The sequence below is a fragment of the Geotrypetes seraphini genome, chromosome 4 (genome assembly GCF_902459505.1).
Source record: "Geotrypetes seraphini chromosome 4, aGeoSer1.1, whole genome shotgun sequence".
In the NCBI taxonomy this organism is placed as follows: Eukaryota; Metazoa; Chordata; class Amphibia; order Gymnophiona; family Dermophiidae; genus Geotrypetes; species Geotrypetes seraphini.
In genome coordinates this window covers 127,735,820-127,757,501 of record NC_047087.1, presented here as the reverse complement: position 1 = coordinate 127,757,501, position 21,682 = coordinate 127,735,820, and the positions used below count along the sequence as shown (strand labels likewise).

Sequence of the window (21,682 nt, the reverse complement as noted above, 5' to 3'; positions counted from 1 at the left end):
GGTAAACCTGACTTCAGTGCCAGGCAAAATGGTGGAAACAATTATAAAAAATAAAATTGTGGAACATAGAAACATAGAAGATGACGGCAGAAAAGGGCCACAGCCCATCAAGTCTGCCCACTCCAACAACCCTACCGCCTTGAATTTACCCCCCTAGAGATACCACATGTGTATCCCATTTACATTTTTTTTATCCCCCTAGAGATCCCACATGTGTATCCCATTTCCTTTTAAAATCCGGCACGCTGCTGGCCTGAATCACCTGAAGTGGAAGTTCATTCCAACGATCGACCACCCTTTCGGTGAAGAAGAACTTCCTGGTGTCGCTATGAAATTTCCCACCCCTGATTTTCAGCGGATGTCCTCTTGTGGCCTAGGGACCTTTAAAAAAGAAGATATCATCCTCCACCTCAATACGGCCGGTGATATATTTAAACGTCTCTATCATGTCTCTACGTTCTTCGAGTGAGTATAGCTGCAATTTATTCAGCCTTTCCTCATACGGGAGGTCTTTGAGTCCCGAGACCAACCTGGTGGCCATTCTTTGAACCAACTCAACTCTCAGCATATCTTTTTGGTAATGTGGCCTCCAGAATTGTACACAATATTCCAGATGAGGCCTCACCATGGATCTGTACAACGGCATTATAACTTCGGGCTTCCGGCTGATAAAGCTTCTTCGGATACAACCCGTCATTTGTCTTGCCTTTGATGAAGCCTTCTCCACTTGATTGGCAGTCTTCATGTCTTCGCTAATGATCACCCCCAAATCACGTTCCGCCTTGGTCCTAACTAAGGTTTCACCATTAAGTGTGTAAGTTTTGCATGGATTCCTGCTGCCGAGGTGCATGACCTTACATTTTCTAGCATTGAAGTTTAGCTGCCAAGTCGAGGACCAGTGTTCCAATAGAAGTAGGTCCTGCGTCATACTGTCTGGTAAAGTGTTCTCACTTACTATGTTGCATAGTTTGGCGTCATCGACGAATAATGTGATTTTACCCTGAAGCCCCTGAGTCAGATCTCTCACAAATATGTTGAAGAGGATCGGGCCCAAGACCGAGCCCTGCGGCACTCCACTGATCACCTCTGACGTTTTTGAAGGGGCACCATTCACCACCACTCTCTGAAGTCTACCGTTTAGCCAATCACTGACCTATGTAGTTAATGTCTCTCACAGTCCCATTGATTTCATCTTGTTCAATAGTCTGCGTTGCGGGACGCTATCAAAAGCTTTACTAAAGTCCAAGTAAACGACATCTAGGGACTCACCCACGTAGATAAATATGATTTAATGACAGTGAGTCAGGATGGGTTCAGCCTTACCAATTTGCTTGATGACTTTGAAGGTGTGAATAAACATGTGGCTAAAGGTGAGCCAGTTAATGTAGTGTATTTAGATTTTTAGAAAGCTTTTAATTAAAGTTCCTCATGAGAGGACATTGTATATCTGTATTTTCAGAAGGTGTTCAACAGGGTCCTGCATGAATGACTAGTTCGAAAAACTGCGAGCCATGGAATCGAGGGCGAAATACTCACATGGATTAAAAACTGGTTGGTGGATAGGAAACAGAGAGTGGGGGTAAATGGACAATACTCAGACTGGAAAAGCATCACGAGTGGAGTGTCGCAGGGTTCAGTGCTTGGACCTGTGCTCTTCAACATATTTATAAACGATCTGGAAATTGGAACGACGAGCGATGTGATTAAATTTGCAGTCGAAACAAAGTTATTCAGAGTAGTAAAGACACAGAAGGATTGTGAAGGCCTGCAATGTGACATAAACATGCTTGAGAAATGGGCTGCAACATGGCAAATGAGGTTTAACGTGGATAAGTGTAAGGTGATGCATGTCGGTAACAAAAAACTTATACACGAATACAGGATGTCCGGTGCAGTACTCGGAGAGACTCCCACCCCCCCCCCCCCAAGGAAAGAGACTTGGGAGTACTGGTCGACAAGTCAATGAAGCCATCCACGCAATGTGCGGTGGTGGCAAAAAGGGCGAACAGAATGCTAGGAATGATTAAGAAGGGGATCATGAACAGATCGGAGAAGGTTATCATGCCACTGTACCGGGCCATGGCACGCCCTCCAACTAGAATACTGTGTCCAGCACTGGTCACCGTACTTAAAGAAGGACACGGTACTACTCAAAAGGGTCCAGAGAAGAGCGACTAAAATGGTTAAGGGGTTGGAGGAGTTGCCGTGCAGTGAGAGATTAGAGAAACTGTGACTCTTCTCCCTTGAAAAGAGGAGACTGAGAGGGGACACGATCGTAACATTCAAGATAATGAAGGGAATAGACTTAGTAGATAAAGACAGGTTGTTCACCCTCTCCAAGGTAGGAAGAACGAGAGGGCACTCTCTAAAATTGAAAGGGGATATATTCCATACAAACATAAGGAAGTTCTTCTTCACCCAGAGAGTAGGGGAAAACACCCTCTAGGGATTCAAGACAAAGTTAGACAAGATCTGCTGAGCCAGAAAGCATGCAGGTAAAACTAGACTCAGTTGCATTTCCTCTCGTATTTTCCTTGACAAGTTGTTCCAGGAAGCAATCACCTACAGCATCCAGGAACTTGGTCTCCGTACTTCAGCTGGAGGTGCCTAGGTTCCAGTCTAACCACAGATAATTGAAGTCACCCATGATAACTGTGTTGCCTCCCTTGCAGTTGCGTTTAATCTCGTCTGTCATTTCTCCATCAATTTCTTCGGACTGCCCTGGGGATCAGTAATAGATGCTGATCTTCGTTTCCGTTCCATTTGTTCCTGAAATTTTGACCCATAGAGACTCTACCTTATTTTTCATTTTTGGCATGTTCTCTCCAGTAGACTCAATTCCCTCTTAGACATATTGGGCAATACCCCCACCTTTTTGACCCACTCTGTCTCTGATGTATAGGTTGTATCCTGGTAGCACAATGTCCCAGTCGTTTTCTTCGTTCCACCATGTTTCCGTGATGCTGATGATGTCAAGGTTATCTTTTTGTGCCATAGCTTCCAATTCCTCCATCTTATTCCTTAGGCTCCTTGCGTTCGTGTACATACACTTGAGTTTGCGGCTTGTTATTTTCTTGAATTTCCTTCCCTCTTGTATCCCTTTCGATCCGTCAGGATTTCTGTCTTGCCTATGATCCGGTGAGTCTTCCTGCATGGTATCTTCTGGGTATACCGGTTCCCGAACCATCGACTCTTGGTCGACTGTCGGCTTTTCCCTTCTTCCTAGTTTAAAAACTTCTCAATTTCTCTCTTCATGTTGCTTGTAAGTAGCCTCTTTCCGTCTCCGCTGAAGTGCTTGCTGAATAGCTTGCTCTTCCCCCAGAAGGTCATCCAGTTGCGCACGAAGTGGAATCCTTCTTCCTCAGACCAACGCCTCATCCATGAAGTTTTCTGCCTCTCTGTTCTCCTCTTCCACTGCTCGAAGTGCTTCTAGTTTCAGTATTCTGCCCTCCAGGAGTCTTACTTGCTTCTTCAGGCCCTCCAGTTCCTTGCATCGAGTGCATACATAAGACCGCCTCCCAGAGGGGAGGTAGTCATACATATGCAAACAGTGCAAAAAACTGGTAGCTCAACATCATGCTTCTATCTGCTGCATCCATCGCTGTTCGCTTGCCAGTCTGTCGTCTGAAGTGGCTTCTCCTTGTGTAGGAATCTGTGTAGCGTCCTCGGTGTTACTGTGAAGTCCTTTTCTTGATTTTAAACTTGCTACCCCTGTTGCTTGTGTGTGTCTGCTGTGATTGCCCTCTGCTACTACTGGTTTGTTTATGTACTGCTTGTCTGTCCTGTTGCCCTTGTAGTACTTGCCTGTGTAGGTGTCCTTCCTTAGTGTTTCTTCTTTGCTCGTCCTTTCTTAAGGTCCTTTGCAAAGGTACTCTCGCTAAGGCGAACGCCTTTAATGCTCGCTTTCGCATGCCGGACAGCTGAGCTTCGTTGGCCCCTCCCCTTTTAAGGAGGAGCTCCGGTGTCAGTAGCATAGAATGTTGCTACTCCTTGGATTTTGGCCAGGTACTAGGGATCTGTATTGGCCCCCATGAGAACAGGCTACTAGTCTTGAAGGATGATTGGTCTGACCCAGTAAGGCTATTCTTATGTTCTTAGATCAATTGTCATATTTATAGTAGCTTTCAGCTTGGACCACTGCCTTTCTACTTTTCTACTTTCCCACACTGTAAGCTCTTTCAGGTATTCCCCCAGTGTACTGAAATCATCATGTCTGGAATCCATTACTTTGAGTTTTGGGCATCTGCACTTTAGTTTTACTTTTATATCAAACCACATAATGTGGTGATCATTATTGCCTAGGTGGGCACCCGCCTGGATTTTGGAAATACTTCCTCCATTTGTTATTATTAGATCCAGAGTCACCCCTTCCCTCATGGGTTCCGTCATCCATTTGTCTGAGCAAAGCACTTTGACAGGCATCCACAAGCTCTTTGCTTCTTTCTGGTTCTGCAGATAGAATGTTGAAATCTCCCAGTAATAGCATCTCCTCTTTCATTTCAAGCATATAGAGATCTTCGATCAGATCCTTGTCCAGCTTCTCCAATTGTGCAGGAGATCTGTAGGATAGTACCTGTATCTACAGTGGTGTTATCTTTTTCCAGGGATGATCCATATCTGCTTCCTTTCCCAAGTTTCTCTGCATTTCTGCTCAGATTATATTTTTCATATACAGTGCTGCTCCACCTTTTTGGCTCTCCCTATCCTTCCTAATCTGATTATAGCCTGATATACCATTTGTAGGAATCATTGAACTGTGACTGTAATTACAATAATATCCAAGTCTTCCTCAAACATCAGGGCTTGCAAATCTTATACCTTTTTACTTAGGCTATGAACATTGGTGCTCAATGCTTTTGTATATTAACATTGCCTTCCCCATTACCTTCATGTTTTTTTCTGGAGGTTATTTTCTGAATTACCTTCCTTTCGTCTCCTTCGTCTAATTTGTATTTAGAAACAGACTGTCTGAATCTTTTTTCCAAGGATTGTTTTTCCTGTCATAGAAAGATATGTTGCCCGTCATTACAGTACAGCCTGCTATTTTTCCATGTAGTACCCCCATCTCCCTGTATCTAAAAGCACCACCTTTACCCCAGCCTTTAAACCACTTATTGAACTCTTCTGTTTTACGTTGTCTTTTCCCTCCCTTTCCTTATATAGGAATAACTTCAGAGAAAGCTGCAGTCCTAGACTAAGCATTGGGTCCTTCTCCAACCTTCTGGTACACTCTGAATGCCAAGTTTGCTATTGTTGGCAAGGTCATGTTCCCTAGGTGGATTACAATATCAGTATTAAAACACTTACTCTCTTCTCAGACCACATTTCAGTATGTGATTGGTACTTCTGGTAGCAGAGGATCCTGGGAAGTATTTCATGAAATTAGTACTTTGAACTATGTTTCTAAGTTAATGCCTGTTATTATGGAGTCTTCTAGCAGTAAGAGTTTTCTTCTTTAAGGCAATTTGTCATTGTTCTTGGTAGGTTCTTTAGACTAAGTTATGTTCCTTGCCTTCTCCACCACCTTCTGATCTTCATAATGCTCTAAGGCAGCAAAGGTTGGGAAGGTGAATGCCTCTGTGATACTGATCGTAATCTACTTGAACCTGCTGTGACCCATCTCTTTCTCTGTTATTTTATTCTGCTGTTGGTAAGATTACTTGGAATTGGGTAGTCCTGGATGATTTTTTAATAGCTGCTAATTCCTTCTTTAGTCTGTTGATTTAATCTCATAGCTGTTGGGTTTTTGTTGTTTGTTTGTTTTTGAGGTATGGAGGTATTTTAAAGTATGTGGATTTCTAAGATCTTTTTCACATTCATTGAAGCATATTTGCTGTGTGTAGAGGACTGTTTTGGCAAGACATGATTTTTTAAACTACAATTTACAGTGATGTATTTTGTCATTAGTGCAGCTTTGATAATTTTTTGTGAAACTAAGGAGACTCCTGAGGCAGGCCATTGGACTGAAACATGTTCATGTCGAGACTTTCAAGTAATAAAGTATTGCAGCAATCTTGGTCATCTTCACTGTTTGTTATGGCACGCGCTAAGATTCCAGAAGGTTTGCCTTAGTACAAAGGCACAACAAATTTTGCTTTAAATGAGTTTCATTCAAGATAAGATTATCAAGTGTAACAAGTGTGGGAAGGTTCACTATGTTAAGGGATAGCAATGCATAAGATGATTCTTCTTTGTTTTCCTATATAAGCAGAAGTAGCCTATAGGAGGGTGAGAAGGGAGGGATTATAAAGTCAGAAGAAAAACAGAAATTTAGCAAGTCACAGCTGCAAGCTGAAAGTGAAAAGAGGATGTTTTTTCTTTTCTGTATAGGATAGATGGAGGAAAGTCGGAAGTGATGGAAGGGCAAGAAGCTATATTGCACTGATTACTACATATTACTACAGCAGGAAAAAGAAACTTTTTAGAGAAATTTAGACAATATGTTTCTAGGCATTTAAACTAGAAGGTGGGGGAGGTGTATGTATGAAGGACAATTATAGAGACCACCCCCGGCAAAAGAAAAGATGTGATAGTAGTAAAGATTGCAACATAAACAATATCAGCAACTCACTTCTTAGTATTGCAATGGAAAGTGAAACGAAACAAAAATCCATACGAAAAAGGAGATTACCGCTACCGCTGAAAAATAGCTGGAAAGCGATGACCACAAATGCTCGCAGTCTAATCAACAAAGTTTATGATCTGCAAGCCCTGATGTTAGAGGCAGATCTAGATATTGTCGCTATCACAGAGACATGGTTCAGTGAATCACATGGATGGGATGCAAACATACCGGGATATAATCTTTTTTGGAAGGACAGAGATGGTCAAAAAGGTGGAGGAGTAGCTCTCTATGTAAAGATCAATATCCAAGCAACCGAAATGCAAGGGACCAGGGGAGAGGAAGACGCGATATGGATCGCTCTGAAAAGAGAAGTTGGAACTTCTATCTACGTGGGTGTAGTCTACAGACCTTCGACTCAATCGCAGCAAATTAATAAGGATCTGATTGTGGTTATCCAAAAGTTTGGAAAGAGGAGGTTCTGCTGTTGGGAGATTTCAACCTGCTGGATGCGGACTGGAATGTTCCGTCTGTGGAATCGGAAAGAAGTAGGGAGATTGTGGATGCCATTCTAGAGGCCTGCTCAGACAAATGGTGACGGAACCCACAAGGGAAAAAGCGATATTGGATCTGGTCCTCACAAATGGAGAGAGTATCTCTAATGTTCGAGTGGGTGCTCACCTAGGAAGTTCATCATCGAACGGTTTGGTTTGATATAATGGCTAAAGTGGAGAGCAGCCGCACGATACTTAAAGTCCTAGATTTCAAATCTATGGATTTTAATGCAATGGGAGAGTACCTGAAGAAAGAGCTGTTGGGATGGGAGGACATAAGAGAAATGGAAAGACAGTGGTCTAAGCTGAAAGGAGCGATAAAAATGGCTACGGACTTTTATATGAAGAAAATCAATAAAAAACAAGAGAAAAAGGAAGCCGATATGGTTCTCCAAACTAGTGGCGGAGAAAATAAAGGCGAAAGAGTTGGCGTTCGTGAAATATAAAAAAACCCAAGAAGAGGAGTGCAGAAAGGACTACAGGGTGAAACTGAAAGAAGCCAAGAGAGAGATATGTCTGGCGAAAGCACAGGCGGAAGAACAAATGGCTAAAAATGTAAAAAAGGGAGACAAAAATTTTTTCAGATATATTAGTGAAAGGAGGAAGATGAAAAATGGAATTGCTAAACTAAAAGATGCTGGGAACCGATATGTGGAGAGTGATGAGGAAAAAGCAAATATGCTAAACAAATACTTCTGTTCTGTGTTCACAGAAGAAAATCCTGGAGAAGGACCGAGATTGTCTGGCAAAGTTACATGAGAAAATGGAGTAGATTCTGCGCTGTTCACGGAGGAGAGTGTTTATGAGCAACTTGAAAAACTGAAGGTGGACAAAGTGATGGGACCAGACGGGATCCATCCCAGGATACTAAGGGAGCTCAGAGAGGTTCTGGCGAGTCCTATTAAATGACTTGTTCAACAAATCTCTGGAGATGGGAGTGATTCCTGGGGATTGGAGGAGAGCGGATGTGGTCCCTATTCATAAAAGTGGTCACAGGGATGAAGCAGGAAACTATAGGCCAGTAAGCCTCACTTCAGTTGTTGGAAAAATAATGGAAGTGTTGTTGAAAGAAAGGATAGTGTACTTCCTTGAACCTAATGGGTTACAGGATCTGAGGCAACATGGTTTTACAAAAGGTAAATCGTGCCAAACGAATCTGATTGAATTTTTGGATTGGGTGACCAGAGAGCTGGATCGAGGACATATGCTAGATGTAATTTACTTAGATTTCAGTAAAGCCTTTGATACAGTTCCTCATAGGAGGCTGTTGAACAAACTTGAAGGGCTGAAGTTAGGACCCAAAGTGGTGAACTGGGTTAGGAACTGGCTGTCGGACAGACACCAGAGGGTGGTGGTTAATGGAAGTCGCTCGGAGGAAGGAAAGGTGACTAGTGGAGTTCCTCAGGGTTCGGTGCTGGGGCCAATCCTGTTCAATATGTATGTGAGTGACATTGCTGAAGGGTTAGAAGGAAAAGTGTGCCTTTTTGCAGATGATACCAAGATTTGTAACAGAGTAGACACCGAAGAGGGAGTGGAAAATATGAAAAAGGATCTGTAAAAGTTAGAGGAATGGTCTAATGCCTGGCAACTAAAATTCAATGCAAAGAAATGCAGAGTAATGCATTTGGGGATTAATAATAGGAAGGAACCGTATATGCTGGGAGGAGGGAAGCTGATATGCACGGACGGGGAGAGGGACCTTGGGGTGATAGTGTCCGAAGATCTAAAGGTGAAAAAACAGTGTGACAAGGCAGTGGCTGCTGCCAGAAGGATTCTGGGCTGTATAAAGAGAGGCGTAGTCAGTAGAAGGAAGAAGGTGTTGATGCCCCTGTACAGATCATTGGTAAGCCCCCACTTGGAGTATTGTGTTCAGTTTTGGAGACCATATCTGGCGAAGGACGTACGAAGACTTGAAGCGGTCCAGAGGAGGGCAACGAAAATGATAGGAGGCCTGCACCAGAAGATGCAAGAGGAGAGACTGGAAGCCCTGAATATGTTTACCCTAGAGGAAAGGAGATACAGGGGAGATATGATTCAGACGTTCAAATACTTGAAGGGTATTAACGTAGAACAAAATCTTTTCCAGAGAAAGGAAAATGGTAAAACCAGAGGACATAATTTGAGTTTGGGGGGTGGTAGATTCGGTGGTAGATTCAAAGGCAATGTTAGGAAATTCTACTTTACGGAGAGGGTGGTGGATGCCTGGAATGCGCTCCCGAGAGAAATGGTGGAGAGTAAAACTGTGACTGAATTCAAAGAAGCGTGGGAGGAACACAGAAGATCTAGATTCAGAAAATAATATTAAAAATTGAACTAAGGCCAGTACTGGGCAGACTTGCACGGTCTGTGTCTGTATATGGCCGTTTGGTGGAGGGTGGGCTGGGGAGGGCTTCAATGGTTGGGAGGGTGTAGATGGGCTGGAGTAGGTTTTAACGGCAATTTCGGCAGTTGGAACCCAGGAACCGGGTAGAGTTTGGATTCTTGCCCAGAAATAGCTAAGAAGAAAAAATTTAAAAAATTTAAATTGAATCAGGTTGGGCAGACTGGATGGACCATTCGGGTGTTTATCTGCTGTCATCTACTATGTTACTATGTGTTCTAGGAAGAAATTTAGAGACTGTTTTAGAACAATGAATAAGTCCAAACACATAAATTTCATTTACTAGTACCCATCCTTTTCCCATTTACACCATGCTTTCCTAAGCATGACCAAATTGTCATCAGTAGTTACTCGTGTTTTTGCAACTGGCCTGAGGCCCTCCCAGCTCCAACAGCAACAATGATGATGAAAAAAATAGTAACCCTTACGCCCCAACAGCTTACTTTCAGCCTTCCCATATTTTTAATCCAACAATCATTTTTTAAACAAGTCCTAGACTTGAACAGTACCATCTCACATATATGTCTGCATTCATCTCAAGATCATCCTTTTGTTATTCCCCCCCTTTTTTTACTCATTAACTACTCACACTCGGGTACCTTAATCTTAACATTCATACAAATATTCTCATAAACCTTCCTACTTCGCACCTTCCCCAGAACTAAAACTGAACAACTTTCATATGTGCATGTGCACATAACCCGCTGCTATCTGAGGATTAGTGAAAAATACACTTCTGTCCATATGGATGGGTGATCCACTTTCTGCAAACTGGAAACAGTACCCTGGTTCATGTAGAAACAGTGCAAAATAGAGCATACTGAAGCAAAATTAGTCAGTTATAAGATATAGGATATAGTCTCTAGAACTGATTTAAGATCATTCATTAACCAAAGGAAAATATTCTATACCAGCAACCATGAGAATAATGCAAGCACAAATCCAAGGTGATAGGTTGTAGTGTTATATCCAATCCAATCAGCCCTCATCTCTGCTTATCACTCAGTCGCTCCTCTTGGGCTCACTCCATTATTCTGCAGCTATCTTTCAAGTTCCTCTGCTGCAAGTAGTTTCTGCTTGAGAAATCCACAGAATACAGTAATGTGAACTTGATCATGTTTTTTTGAACTGTTCACAGATGGGATTAAATTTTCTTCTCTGGGCCAATAGATATGTTTAATAGTCTTAAAATTTCAGAAGTTGTGGCTTATGGCACAGCTTATTTTTCCTTCTCCATAGTACTTGCTTGTGAACATAATTTAATATCTGGGCTATCACAACTCTGGATCTGTCCACTGATTTGAACTGCTGGCCCAAGTAATGTGTACGCCCCACACAGAAGTCATCCAGATAGGATTCTTGCCCCAATTCACATACCAACCATGCTTCCAAAAAGCCAATGAGTTCTGATTCTAGTAAAGACTCAAGAAGACCAACAAATTGTTTTTGTGGGAGCAATTTTTCAAAATCCAATTTTTCTTTATAGGTACAGTATTTATTTTATTCATTTTTTTGGAGAGTGAACTTCACCCACTCCAATTTCAGCAAGTCTTCCATGTCTGCCACATGCCATTTCATTGCTGTATACACCTCCCGAATCCCTCCAATGATAGCCATATTGTTAAGTTGTAGAGAAATCTGATTAAACTGGTCTACTAGTGCCATGACCACTGCTGCAGTTAGCTTGGAAACCAATGCATCTCTAACTACTGGGGTACCATCTTCATGTCTGCCATTATAACTTTTGCTGACCAACTTTTTTCCTCGTCTTTTTTTTTAGCCAATTTGTTGGTCATCGTTGCCCTCTTTCGTATGTTGCCCTCTTTCATATGGTCATATGTTGAATGAAATACAATACAACTTCTTATATTTCACAATTTTCAACAGGGAATAATTATGACTTACAGCAGGTAGACTGTTCCAGATATGTGGTCCTAGGAACTCGAAGGTGGAGTTAAACATCCTCTTTCGACGTATTCCTTGAGAAGATGGAAATGGTATCTTAAATCACTGCGTGGTCCTTAAGAAAGGTGTGTGAGATCGGAATGCTGGCCACCAGTTTGCTGGAGTTTTCTCTGAAGATGCACTTGTGAATCATACAAGCTAACTAATAGTGAATTCTTTTATTCACAGATAGCCAGTGTAGGTTGAGTAGCAATGGGCTAGCTCTCTCAAAGTGGTGGGATTGGAAGATCAGCCTTGCCGCTGAATTTCAGAGCACTTGCAGATACTTTAGTTCTTTCTCTGTGGCACCGTAGTAGAGGGAGTTGCAGTAGTCTAGGTGGGGTAGTGAGATGGTTCATTATCTTGTAAGGTAGTAGGCTGTAGTCGCCGAACCAGAGTTGTTATGGGCCCAGGTACTCAGGCTTTGTCATGTGTTGTGAAGGGGCCAGAGCGTGAGAGTTACATAGCCATCCTTGCACAGTGTATAGCCCTTTTTTTTTTTACCATGACTTACAGTTTCTTATATTCAACAAGGTTTAATTGCAGTTTACAGTAAGAATTCTGAGCTTTCATTTAAGTTGCGACAAGATTCATAGGCTATAAGGAGTGTAAGCCAAGAGAACTGCAGTGAGAAGAATGTCTTCAATAGTTTCCTGAATTCGCAGTAGGTGGAGAACTGACGCAGCTCGTGTGGTAGGCTGTTCCAGATATTGGGACCTTGAAAGTTGAAGGTAGATGTGAATAGCTTTTTACAGTGGATTTCTTGAAGAGAAGGAAAAGTCAGCTTAAAGTGCTGTGTCATTCTCAAGTTACAGAAGGAGTGTGTGACTTTGATGTCGGATGTTAAGACCATTGAATTTCTTACTGTACTAGTGTTTTAGCCCGTTGCATTAACGGGTTCTAGGTGCCCTTTCCTGTGTCCTTAGTGCCCCCAGTGCCTCCTTATCATGTCCTTAGTACCCCTTCCTATGTCCTTAGTGCCCCCAGTGCCTCCTTCCCATGTCCTTAGTGCCTCCAGTGCCTCTGTCCTGTGTCCTTAGTGCCCTCAGTGCCTCCTATGTCCTTAGAGCCCTCAGTTTCCCTTCCTATGTTCTTAGTGCCCCCAGTGCCTCCTTCCTATGTCCCCCTCACTACCTTCCAGAATTTGTCCCACACCCACCCCCCGAAGCCTGCCTGCCTCCCTCCTTCCCCATCCCTCTGTGCAGTAGAACCCTTGAGCAGCATCTTTCCATTTCTACCCCCCCATCCCCCTGTGCAGTAGAACCATTGTTCCTCCCCCTGCCATTACCGCTGCCATGCAGCCAACCCCACTGCCCTCCCATATGACCCTCCCGACTCCAGCAGCGTCCGCAACACTCTAAACACGCTGCTTCGTGGCCTTCTACTGCCCGTGATTTCCTCTGCTGCGGCCCTGAGATACGGCAGAGGAAATCAGGGCAGTAGAAGGCCTAGCCTGAAGAAAAATTCCTGACTAAGGAGTCAATTTGTTCTCCAAAGGTTAGATAACAGTCAAGAGTAATACTGAGGACTTTTGCTGTTTTCTTCTGTAACTAACACCAGATCTGTATGTGGTAGTGAATTATAATTTCCAAACAAAGAACCCATAATTATTTGATGGAAAAATGTTTTGAACAATAGACTCCTACTTAATCCCAAAAAATGAGCTGGTTTTTTTTATTTTTTTTTTTGCCATCTTATGGAATCTAGTTAGCTTAATGATTTATATACAGTTTGAGAATTTTATTAAATGTTTCACTTCTGGTGTATTGTAGGCAGGATGTTATTATCCTTTTGCTTTATCAAAGGTAGTATTATAGGTACTCAATTACTTTATCTTTAAATCTCTTTCAGGACAAAGTTGACAGCATTCAGTTTTCTAACACTGGTGACAGGTATGTTGTAAGACTCAAGGGCTATTTTACAGAATAAAAGGCTTTGTTAAATGAATAAGAACCATAAACATACATAGTTCTTAAATAAGAACATAAGCATTGCCTCTGCCGAGTCAGACCATAGGTCCATCACGCCCAGCAGTCCGCTCCCGCGGCGGTCCTCCAGGTCAATGACCTGTAGTGATCTATTACTCATTATACCCCTGGATCCCCTTTCCCTTCAAGAACTCGTCCAATCCCTTTTTGAAACCCAAAATCGTACTCTGCTCAACCACCTCCTCTGGAAGCGCATTCCAAGTGTCCACCACCCTCTGGGTGAAGAAGAACTTCCTAGCATTTGTTCTAAATCTATCTCCCTTCAATTTTTTTATAAGAACATAAAAGGTTATTAATTTTCATGAAGTATACTTGGAACACAGAGATACCTGGCCCCTCCTACCCCTGGTCTGCCTATTCCCCCCACCTCCTCAGGATCTATCTAACGTCCTTCTCTGTTTCCACCTAGTTTCTGACAAACCCCCTTCAACCCATCTACTTGCCAGCTCTGGTCCCACCTAGCCTCTGGCTAAGCTGGACTTGAACCCACAATCTTCTATATCAAGTGGAAGTGCTTTATCCATTGAGCCACCAGGGAAGGGTCTGAATGTGCTTTCCTGCTATACCCCCCCCCCCCCCCTCACACCTCACTTGATTGTCAGTTGGTCTTATTCTCCAGAAGGAGACCTAGAAAAACAACTCCCTCCAGTTCTACTCTCATACAGTTAGCTTAGCGGGATTTATAAAAGGTTTGTATAATTTCCTAAAAGAGGCCATTATTGAGATGGCTTGGGGAAATCTACTGTTTATTCCTAGGATAAGCAACATAAAATCTGTTTTACTACTTGAGATCTAGCTAGGTACTTGGGACCTGGGTTGGCCACTGTTGGAAACAGGATGCTGGACTTGATGGACCTTCAGTCTGTCCCAGTATGGCAGTTCTTATGTTCTCTATGAACATCAGGATCACTGCTACCACACAAGTAGGTAATGTTACTGGAATGGAACTGAGTGGTACTATCTTCCATAGCTTACCCAAGCGACCTGATCTTGAATGAATGAATGTGCCTGTACTCTAGTTGTATTCCATGTCCACAGTATTATTCTAATTGTGACTGCAGTCAGTTAGGATTTCTGCTTTTCTGATGACTTGTTCAGTATAAACAATTGCATGGGAATGGGGCTGTTGGGAGTCCTCTCCAGACTCAAGGGTATCACTTCCATACTCTTGAGGATCCCGCAGGGATGGAAGAAATTTCTCTGGGGCTCCCGCCTGTCTGATATTAGTGATATCAACAGAAGCAAAGAGGTTAAAGATCACTCCAGCATATGTCTGGCTGTCCTATTTATTATCTCAGGACAAGCAGGCAGCATATTCTTACGTAAGGGTGATGTCATCCACAGAGCCCGGTATGGATGTCCACAAGTGCAGTGTCATTTTAAAAACTTGAAGACCGCCTGCACCGCACAAGTGCCTTTTCCATCAGCTGCCTGTTCACCAGATCATCAGTTCTTAGTTTTCCATGGAGCTGAAAAGCCATTTCTTTCAGTTTCCCTCAGCACGTCTTGATCCCGGGGTCTCCAGTGCTTCGACGCTCAACTAATGCATCTATGATACCACTGCACATACTGGTTACAGTGTGTTGCCACAGGGGCCGCAGACTGCGCGGTGACACCCCTAGTGGACAGCAGACCAACAAAACTGGCACACTGCTCAAGATGGAGTTCAGTCCTACAGGTAATGTAAAGTGAATTGCTCAGTTCTTAGCTAGTCAAAATACAATACTGCACTCAGCGTTCTGCAGTCTTAATAATCAAACGCTTTGTTTCATCATAAGCAAAAAAGGTAAATGAAAACTTTGCAATAAGGCAAAACAAAAGTTTCAATAGTCCTTCAGGATCAAGAAAGCACAAAATAAAAATAAAGCAATTCAAAACAGTCCAATGGAGTTGGACCCCGCCTGGGCTTTTTAAACATAAACACCAAACTTCTTCTGGCTTCTTCCTAGTTCATGAAATTTGGCCCTATTGAAAATGCACCAGGAGCCCCTCAGCTCTCCAAAGCTGAGTTGGGAGTATAGCTAAGTTTGCTTTTCAAAGGCTGAACACAGCTTTCAAAATTCCCTCCCAAGAAGATAACAGCAAACTTCTCCCTATATCACAACAATTCTCAGCTTCCTGGAAACTCAAAAAATCAAAACCAGAAAAACAAAATACTTGCAGCAATTCAGTAGTGCAAAACAGTTTAGTCTTTTGCAGCACAAGAAGGTGCCCTTCCCTCACAAAGAATAATCAGCTCAAGGCTTCTGAATTTATCCTTCCCTGTATAAGCCAACTGCTTCAAACTCAGTCAGGGCAAAACACAGCCTTAAACAATTGAGTTGCAAAAATTATGCAAAACAAAATTTCTTTCAAAATCGCCAACAAACAAAACAGTCATTGTGCAGGGTTTATCCTAGTAAGTTACAACAGCTAAACTTACTTCCATTGCATCAGGATCTGACCCCACTTGATCCAGAATCTCCATGGGTTCCTCCTGAATTAAGGCTCCTGTCTCAAGACTTGGAGAAACCTATTCAATGTCCATGGATTACAGGTCATTACCTTGACCTAAATTGGCTTCTCTGCCTCCAAGAAGAGACTCCTCTCTCTTCCCTGTCTTGCCTGTTTGTGAGGGAAAAACTGCCTGTTTTTCAGTAGGTGAGCCTGCTCTAGTTTGGGGTTCTCATGGGCTGCCCCGGTGGACTTCCTGAAAACTTCAAGGATTTCTATACACAATGCCTGGCTTAAACTTCAAATCTGCAGGTTTGCACACTACTATTTTACTATTGGGTAGGGTCTCCTTTTTGTACGGAACTGGACAACTTTCCTGGGAAAAAATAAGCTCTACAGGAGAGACGGACTGCACCTGAGCACGACTGGGACAAGGATGCTGGCACGCAACGTCCAGAGCGTCATAGATTTGGCTTTAAACTGAGGAAGAGGGGAAAGCCGACAGTCGATCTGACACATCGGACAAAGTATCAAGTAAGGATACTGAGTAGGGACAGTGTAAAAAAGGACTGGGGATTGAGTGGGATCTTTTGGGAAAAGGAACTAAGAATGCAACACAGGGGCCCAGGGCCATGGACATAGAGCAAGGACATTGTAAAAAAATGATCGGGACTGAGAGGGAACTTTTGGAAAAAGAACCTAAGGACGCTATGCAGGGGACCAGGGCCAAAGATACTGAGCAAGGACACTGTAAAAGAGGACTCAGGACTGAGTGGGAGCTTTTTGAAAAAGGACCTAAGGGAAAATTGCAGGGGTCTAGAGCACAAATAAAACCGGCAAACAGGACTAATAAAGTACAACGGATTCCAGACGGACAATCAAAAACAGGGAAACAAGCTGAGGACAAAACAGACACACCACAGGAGGAGGATGACCGAGACGAGGCTTGGGGACTGGCAACTCACGAGAGGGTCGCCAGGAGCCCCCAACCACGAGGAATAACAGCACGAAAGGCGAAAAACCGGGACTTACTTTGCCTATACACAAATGCTAGGAGCCTAAAGGCGAAAATGGGAGAGCTGGAAGTCTTAGCCAGCAATAAGGGCCTAGACATAATTGGAGTCACAGAAACGTGGTGGACTTGATGACAACAAATGGGATGTGGCTTTACCAGGTTTCAAACTGTACAGGAGAGATAGGTCACACAAAAAGGGTGGAGGAATAGCGCTATATATAAAAGATTCCATACCTTCAACCAGGATGGAAACAACTGTAAGGGCGGATGATTTGGAATCACTATGGGTTAAGCTACCAGGAGGAACTAGAGCAGACATAAAATTGGGTCTGTACTATCGCCCACCTGGGCAAACGGAAGAAATCGACAAGGATCTGGAGGCTGAACTGAGGCAGGTATGCAAAAGCGGAAGGGTGGTGGTGATGGGGGACTTCAACTACCCTGGAATAGATTGGAGTATCAGGCACTCAAACTGCATGAGGGAGACCGAATTCCTGGAGGTTAAGAGGGACTGTTTCATGGAACAGCTGGTCACGGAACCAACACGGGGTGATGCCACTCTTGATCTAATCCTCAACGGACTAGGGGGACCCGCTAGGGAGGTGGTGGAGCTAGCCCCACTAGGAAACAGCGATCACAACACGATCCAGTACAGGATAGAAAGTGGATCATCAAAGGTGAAAAGAACTACGGCGACAGCACTCAACTTCAAAAAAGGGAACTATGATGCCATGAGGAAAATGGTGGGAAATAAACTCAACAACAACACAAAGAGGATAGAGTCCGTAGAAAAAAACCTGGACTCTACTGAAGAGCACAGTGCACGAAGCACAGAACCTGTACGTTCCCAGGTTCAGGAAAGGGTGCAAAAAACCCCCCACAAAAAACCCAGTGTGGATAACAAATGCAGTAACAAAGGCGATAAGTGACAAGAAAGCATCATTCAAAAAATGGAAAAAAGACAAAACTGAGGACAACCAAAAAGAGCATAAAATACACCAAAAGGAGTGTCACCGAGTGGTTAGGAAAGCAAAAAGAGAATATGAAGAGAGACTGGCGGGAGAAGCAATAAACTTCAAATCGTTCTTCAGGTACGTTAAGGGGAAGCAACCAGCGAGGGAGGAAGTGGGACCCTTGGATGATGGGGACAGAAAGGAAGCGGTAAAAGAGGAAAAACAGATAGCTGACAGGTTAAATGAGTTCTTCACGTCAGTTTTCACGAAGGAGGACACAACCAACATTCCGGAACCCGAGGAGATCGTAAAAGGAGAGCAGGATGAAAATCTGGTCCAACTAGAGGTGAGCAAGGAGGATGTCCTCAGGCAGATAGACAGGCTAAAGAGCGACAAATCACCAGGTCCGGACGGCTTTCACCCAAGGGTACTCAAGGAACTAAAAAATGAAATAGCTGAGACACTCCGACAAATATGCAACCTATCCTTAAAAACTGGAGAGATTCCGGGGGACTGGAAAATAGCAAATGTCAAGCCCATCTTCAAAAAGGGCTCAAGGGGAGACCCGGGAAACTACAGGCCGGTGAGCTTGACCTCGGTCCCGGGAAAGATGATGGAAGCGCTGATTAAAGACAGCATCTGGGAATACATCGAAGAAAACGGGCAGCTAAAGTCGAGCCAGCATGGCTTCTGCAAGGGCAGGTCATGCCTCACGAACTTATACTTCTTTGAGGGGATAACAAGCCAGGTGGATAAAGGGGAATCCATAGACATCATTTACATTGACTTCCAAAAAGCCTTCGACAAGGTGCCACACGAAAGACTGCTAAGGAAGCTATGGAACCACGGGGTACAAGGGGAGGTCCACCGATGGATCAAAAACTGGCTGGAGGACAGGAAACAGAGGGTTGGAGTAAAGGGCCATTACTCAGACTGGCAATGGGTCACAAGCGGAGTTCCGCAGGGGTCGGTACTTGGACCGCTCCTGTTCGATATATTTATCAACGACCTGGAGGCAGAAACGAAATGTGAGGTTATTAAATTTGCAGATGACACCAAGCTATATAGCAAAGTAAATAACGTGGAGGACTGCGAAGATCTCCAAAAGGATCTGACAACACTGGAAAAATGGGCCAAAAAGTGGCAAATGAGCTTCAACATAGGGAAATGCAAGGTCATGCATATAGGGAAAAAGAACCCGATGTTCACTTACAAAATGGGGGGTTCACCGCTGGGGGTGAGCAACCTTGAAAGAGACCTGGGAGTGATGGTGGACACAACATTGAAGGTGACGGCGCAGTGCGCCTCAGCCTCAAGGAAAGCAAACAAAATGTTGGGTATCATTAAAAAGGGTATCACGACCAGGACGAAGGAAGTCATCCTGCCACTATATCGTGAAATGGTGCGACCACACCTGGAGTACTGTGTTCAGTACTGGTCGCTGCACCTCAAGAAGGACATGGCAGTACTTGAGAAAGTCCAGAGAAGAGCAACTAAACTAATAAAGGGCATGGAGGACCTCTCATATACTGACAGACTGAAAAAGTTGGGGCTTTTCTCCCTGGAAAAGCGGAGACTTGGAGGAGACATGATAGAAACCTTCAAGATCATGAAGAGTATAGAAAAAATAGACAGGTACAGACTTCTCAAATTAAGGGGGAACCACAAGTACAAGGGGGCACTCAGAAAAATTGAAAGGGGAGAGGTTTAGATCAAACGCCAGGAAGTTCTTCTTCACACAGAGGGTGGTGGATACATGGAATGCGCTGCCGGAGGATGTAGTAAGCAGGGCTTCAAAGAAGCTTTGGATAGGTACTTGGAGGACAAAGGGATAGAAGGGTACAGAAAAGAATAGAGGTAGAGGTAAGTTTATAAAATTAGTCTGGGAACACTGTTTCAGGCAATAGGCCTGATGGGCCGCCGCGGGTGCAGACCGCTGGGCAAGATGGACTATGGTCTGCCCCAGCGGAGGCAACTCTTATGTTCTTATGTCTCCATTTCTTGCTCACTGAATTCCTCTGGGCTTCATCAGGATAGTCAGTAAACCTAGCTGGATAGTGAAGCCTAGGCTTCTGGGTAGTGTTTTTATCCCTAGAGCTGCCTTTCTTAAGATTCTTAAAGAGGACCAAGGCAGGCGCAGAGTCTGACTGTTCACAAGCGCCATCTCTGCAGGAACAGCTTTCCATGCTTTTGCAGAAAGAGCTGGCTGTGCTGATGCAGTCGCAGTAGCAGTTGCAAACCATGCAAAATCCTGCTCAAATAATGCCACCCTCAGCTCAATTCAAGCACTGCCTGAATATTCACGGCATCAATCTTGGAGCATGTAGCCTCAAGGATCATCATTTATAATCAACATAAAGACTGACACATCAGGGCCTATTATAGATGCACACCAAGGATGCACACCATCGATGCCTAGACATCGAGTAGCTACATTGAGGCATGCATCTTCATCTCATTATCAGCACTCCTACTGACGTTCATCGAGGCACTCTAGTTGACGTTTGCCTAAACGTCACCCTCTGTCTCTTCGATACTCCTCGCGACCATGTCCTTAACATCATTCGCTAGTAACAGAACTTGGTATTGAGGACTATGACTGACCTAACTCGACACTCTTCTAGCGATTGTCCAGAGTTGTCAGCTGTGAATCTTATCCTTCTACTTTTTCATTTCCTTCCCTGCCTAATAGTAAATTGTCCCTGAAGGTCTGTCTTCATTAAATTCATTAGACAGATGGGTCAGGAATTCCAATAGAAATGGAGTCTGATTCAAAGTCTCAGGCAGAGCTTAGAGAGGCACTTGCCTCCAGACTACATGAAAGTTGTTCTTCACAACCTCATGAAGGAGGCATTACTGAAGAACTGGGAATCTTCTCTTCATATTGCAGTAACTCCACTTAGCCTGGGCTCTATCGCATACAGTCTTGTCCTGGATTTGACAAACCTCAGTTGCAATATCTAATCTAATCTAAACCTTAAGTTTATATACCGCATCATCTCCATGAGAATGGAGCTTGACACGGTTTACAAGAACTTAAAATAGTGGGTAGAGAAGAAGAAAAAGGATTACATGAATATCAGTCTCTAATTGTGGAATCTGCCCTGAAAAAGGCTCATGGTTCCATATCTTATACCAGTACTCACCCAGGGAGAGAAGCTGGATAAGTTTGGATTTAGAATATTTCAAGCTTCTGTGCTAGCGTATTGAATCTTAAACTACAATTTCTATATGACTTTTCAGCAAAAGAGAACCTATCACACTGCAGGTCTTTCCAACCTTGCTAACGCAGAATGAGCATTTTCTGCTCCATCCCAGTCTACGTTCGTTTTCACTCACAGCCTGGTATCTCTCTTCCAACAATTACATACCTCGACACTTACTGCTCCAGTGTCAGCCAATATTGAAGCTTCCAGAAGACCATCCACTCAACGCTGTTAGCATTTCAAGTGGACTTTCTTCACGGTCTGGTGTGATCATCACATAAGAACATAAGAATTGCTGCTGCTGGGTCAGACCAATGGTCCATATTGCCCAGCAGTCCGCTCACGTGGCGGCCCAAAAGTCAAGACCAGTGCTCCAAATAAGTCCAGTCTCACCAGTTTAGCATGAACTTGTCCAACTTTGTCTTGAAACCCTGGAGGGTGTTTCCCCCCTATAACAGACTCCGGAAGAGCATTCCAGTTTTCTACCATTCTCTGTGTGAAGAAGAATTTCCTTATGTTTGTACGGAATCTATCCCCTTTTAACTTTAGAGAGTGTCTTCTCGTTCTCCCTACTTTGGAGAGGGTGAACAGTCTGTCTTTCTCTACTAAGTCTATTCCCTTCAGTATTTTGAATATTTCGATCATAT

At 43.6% G+C, this 21,682-nt stretch overlaps 1 protein-coding gene across 4 annotated transcripts in view; it reads left to right on the top strand.

Moving 5' to 3' along the window:
- BRWD1 (bromodomain and WD repeat domain containing 1) overlaps nucleotides 1-21,682 on the top strand; it is a 614,838-nt gene that overhangs the window by 199,873 nt on the left and 393,283 nt on the right. For all 4 annotated transcript variants that reach the window (XM_033941455.1, XM_033941456.1, XM_033941457.1 and 1 more), the window contains one exon: nucleotides 13,292-13,332. In XM_033941455.1, the coding sequence (XP_033797346.1) occupies nucleotides 13,292-13,332 (41 nt within the window). The remainder of the gene's footprint in view (nucleotides 1-13,291; nucleotides 13,333-21,682) is intronic.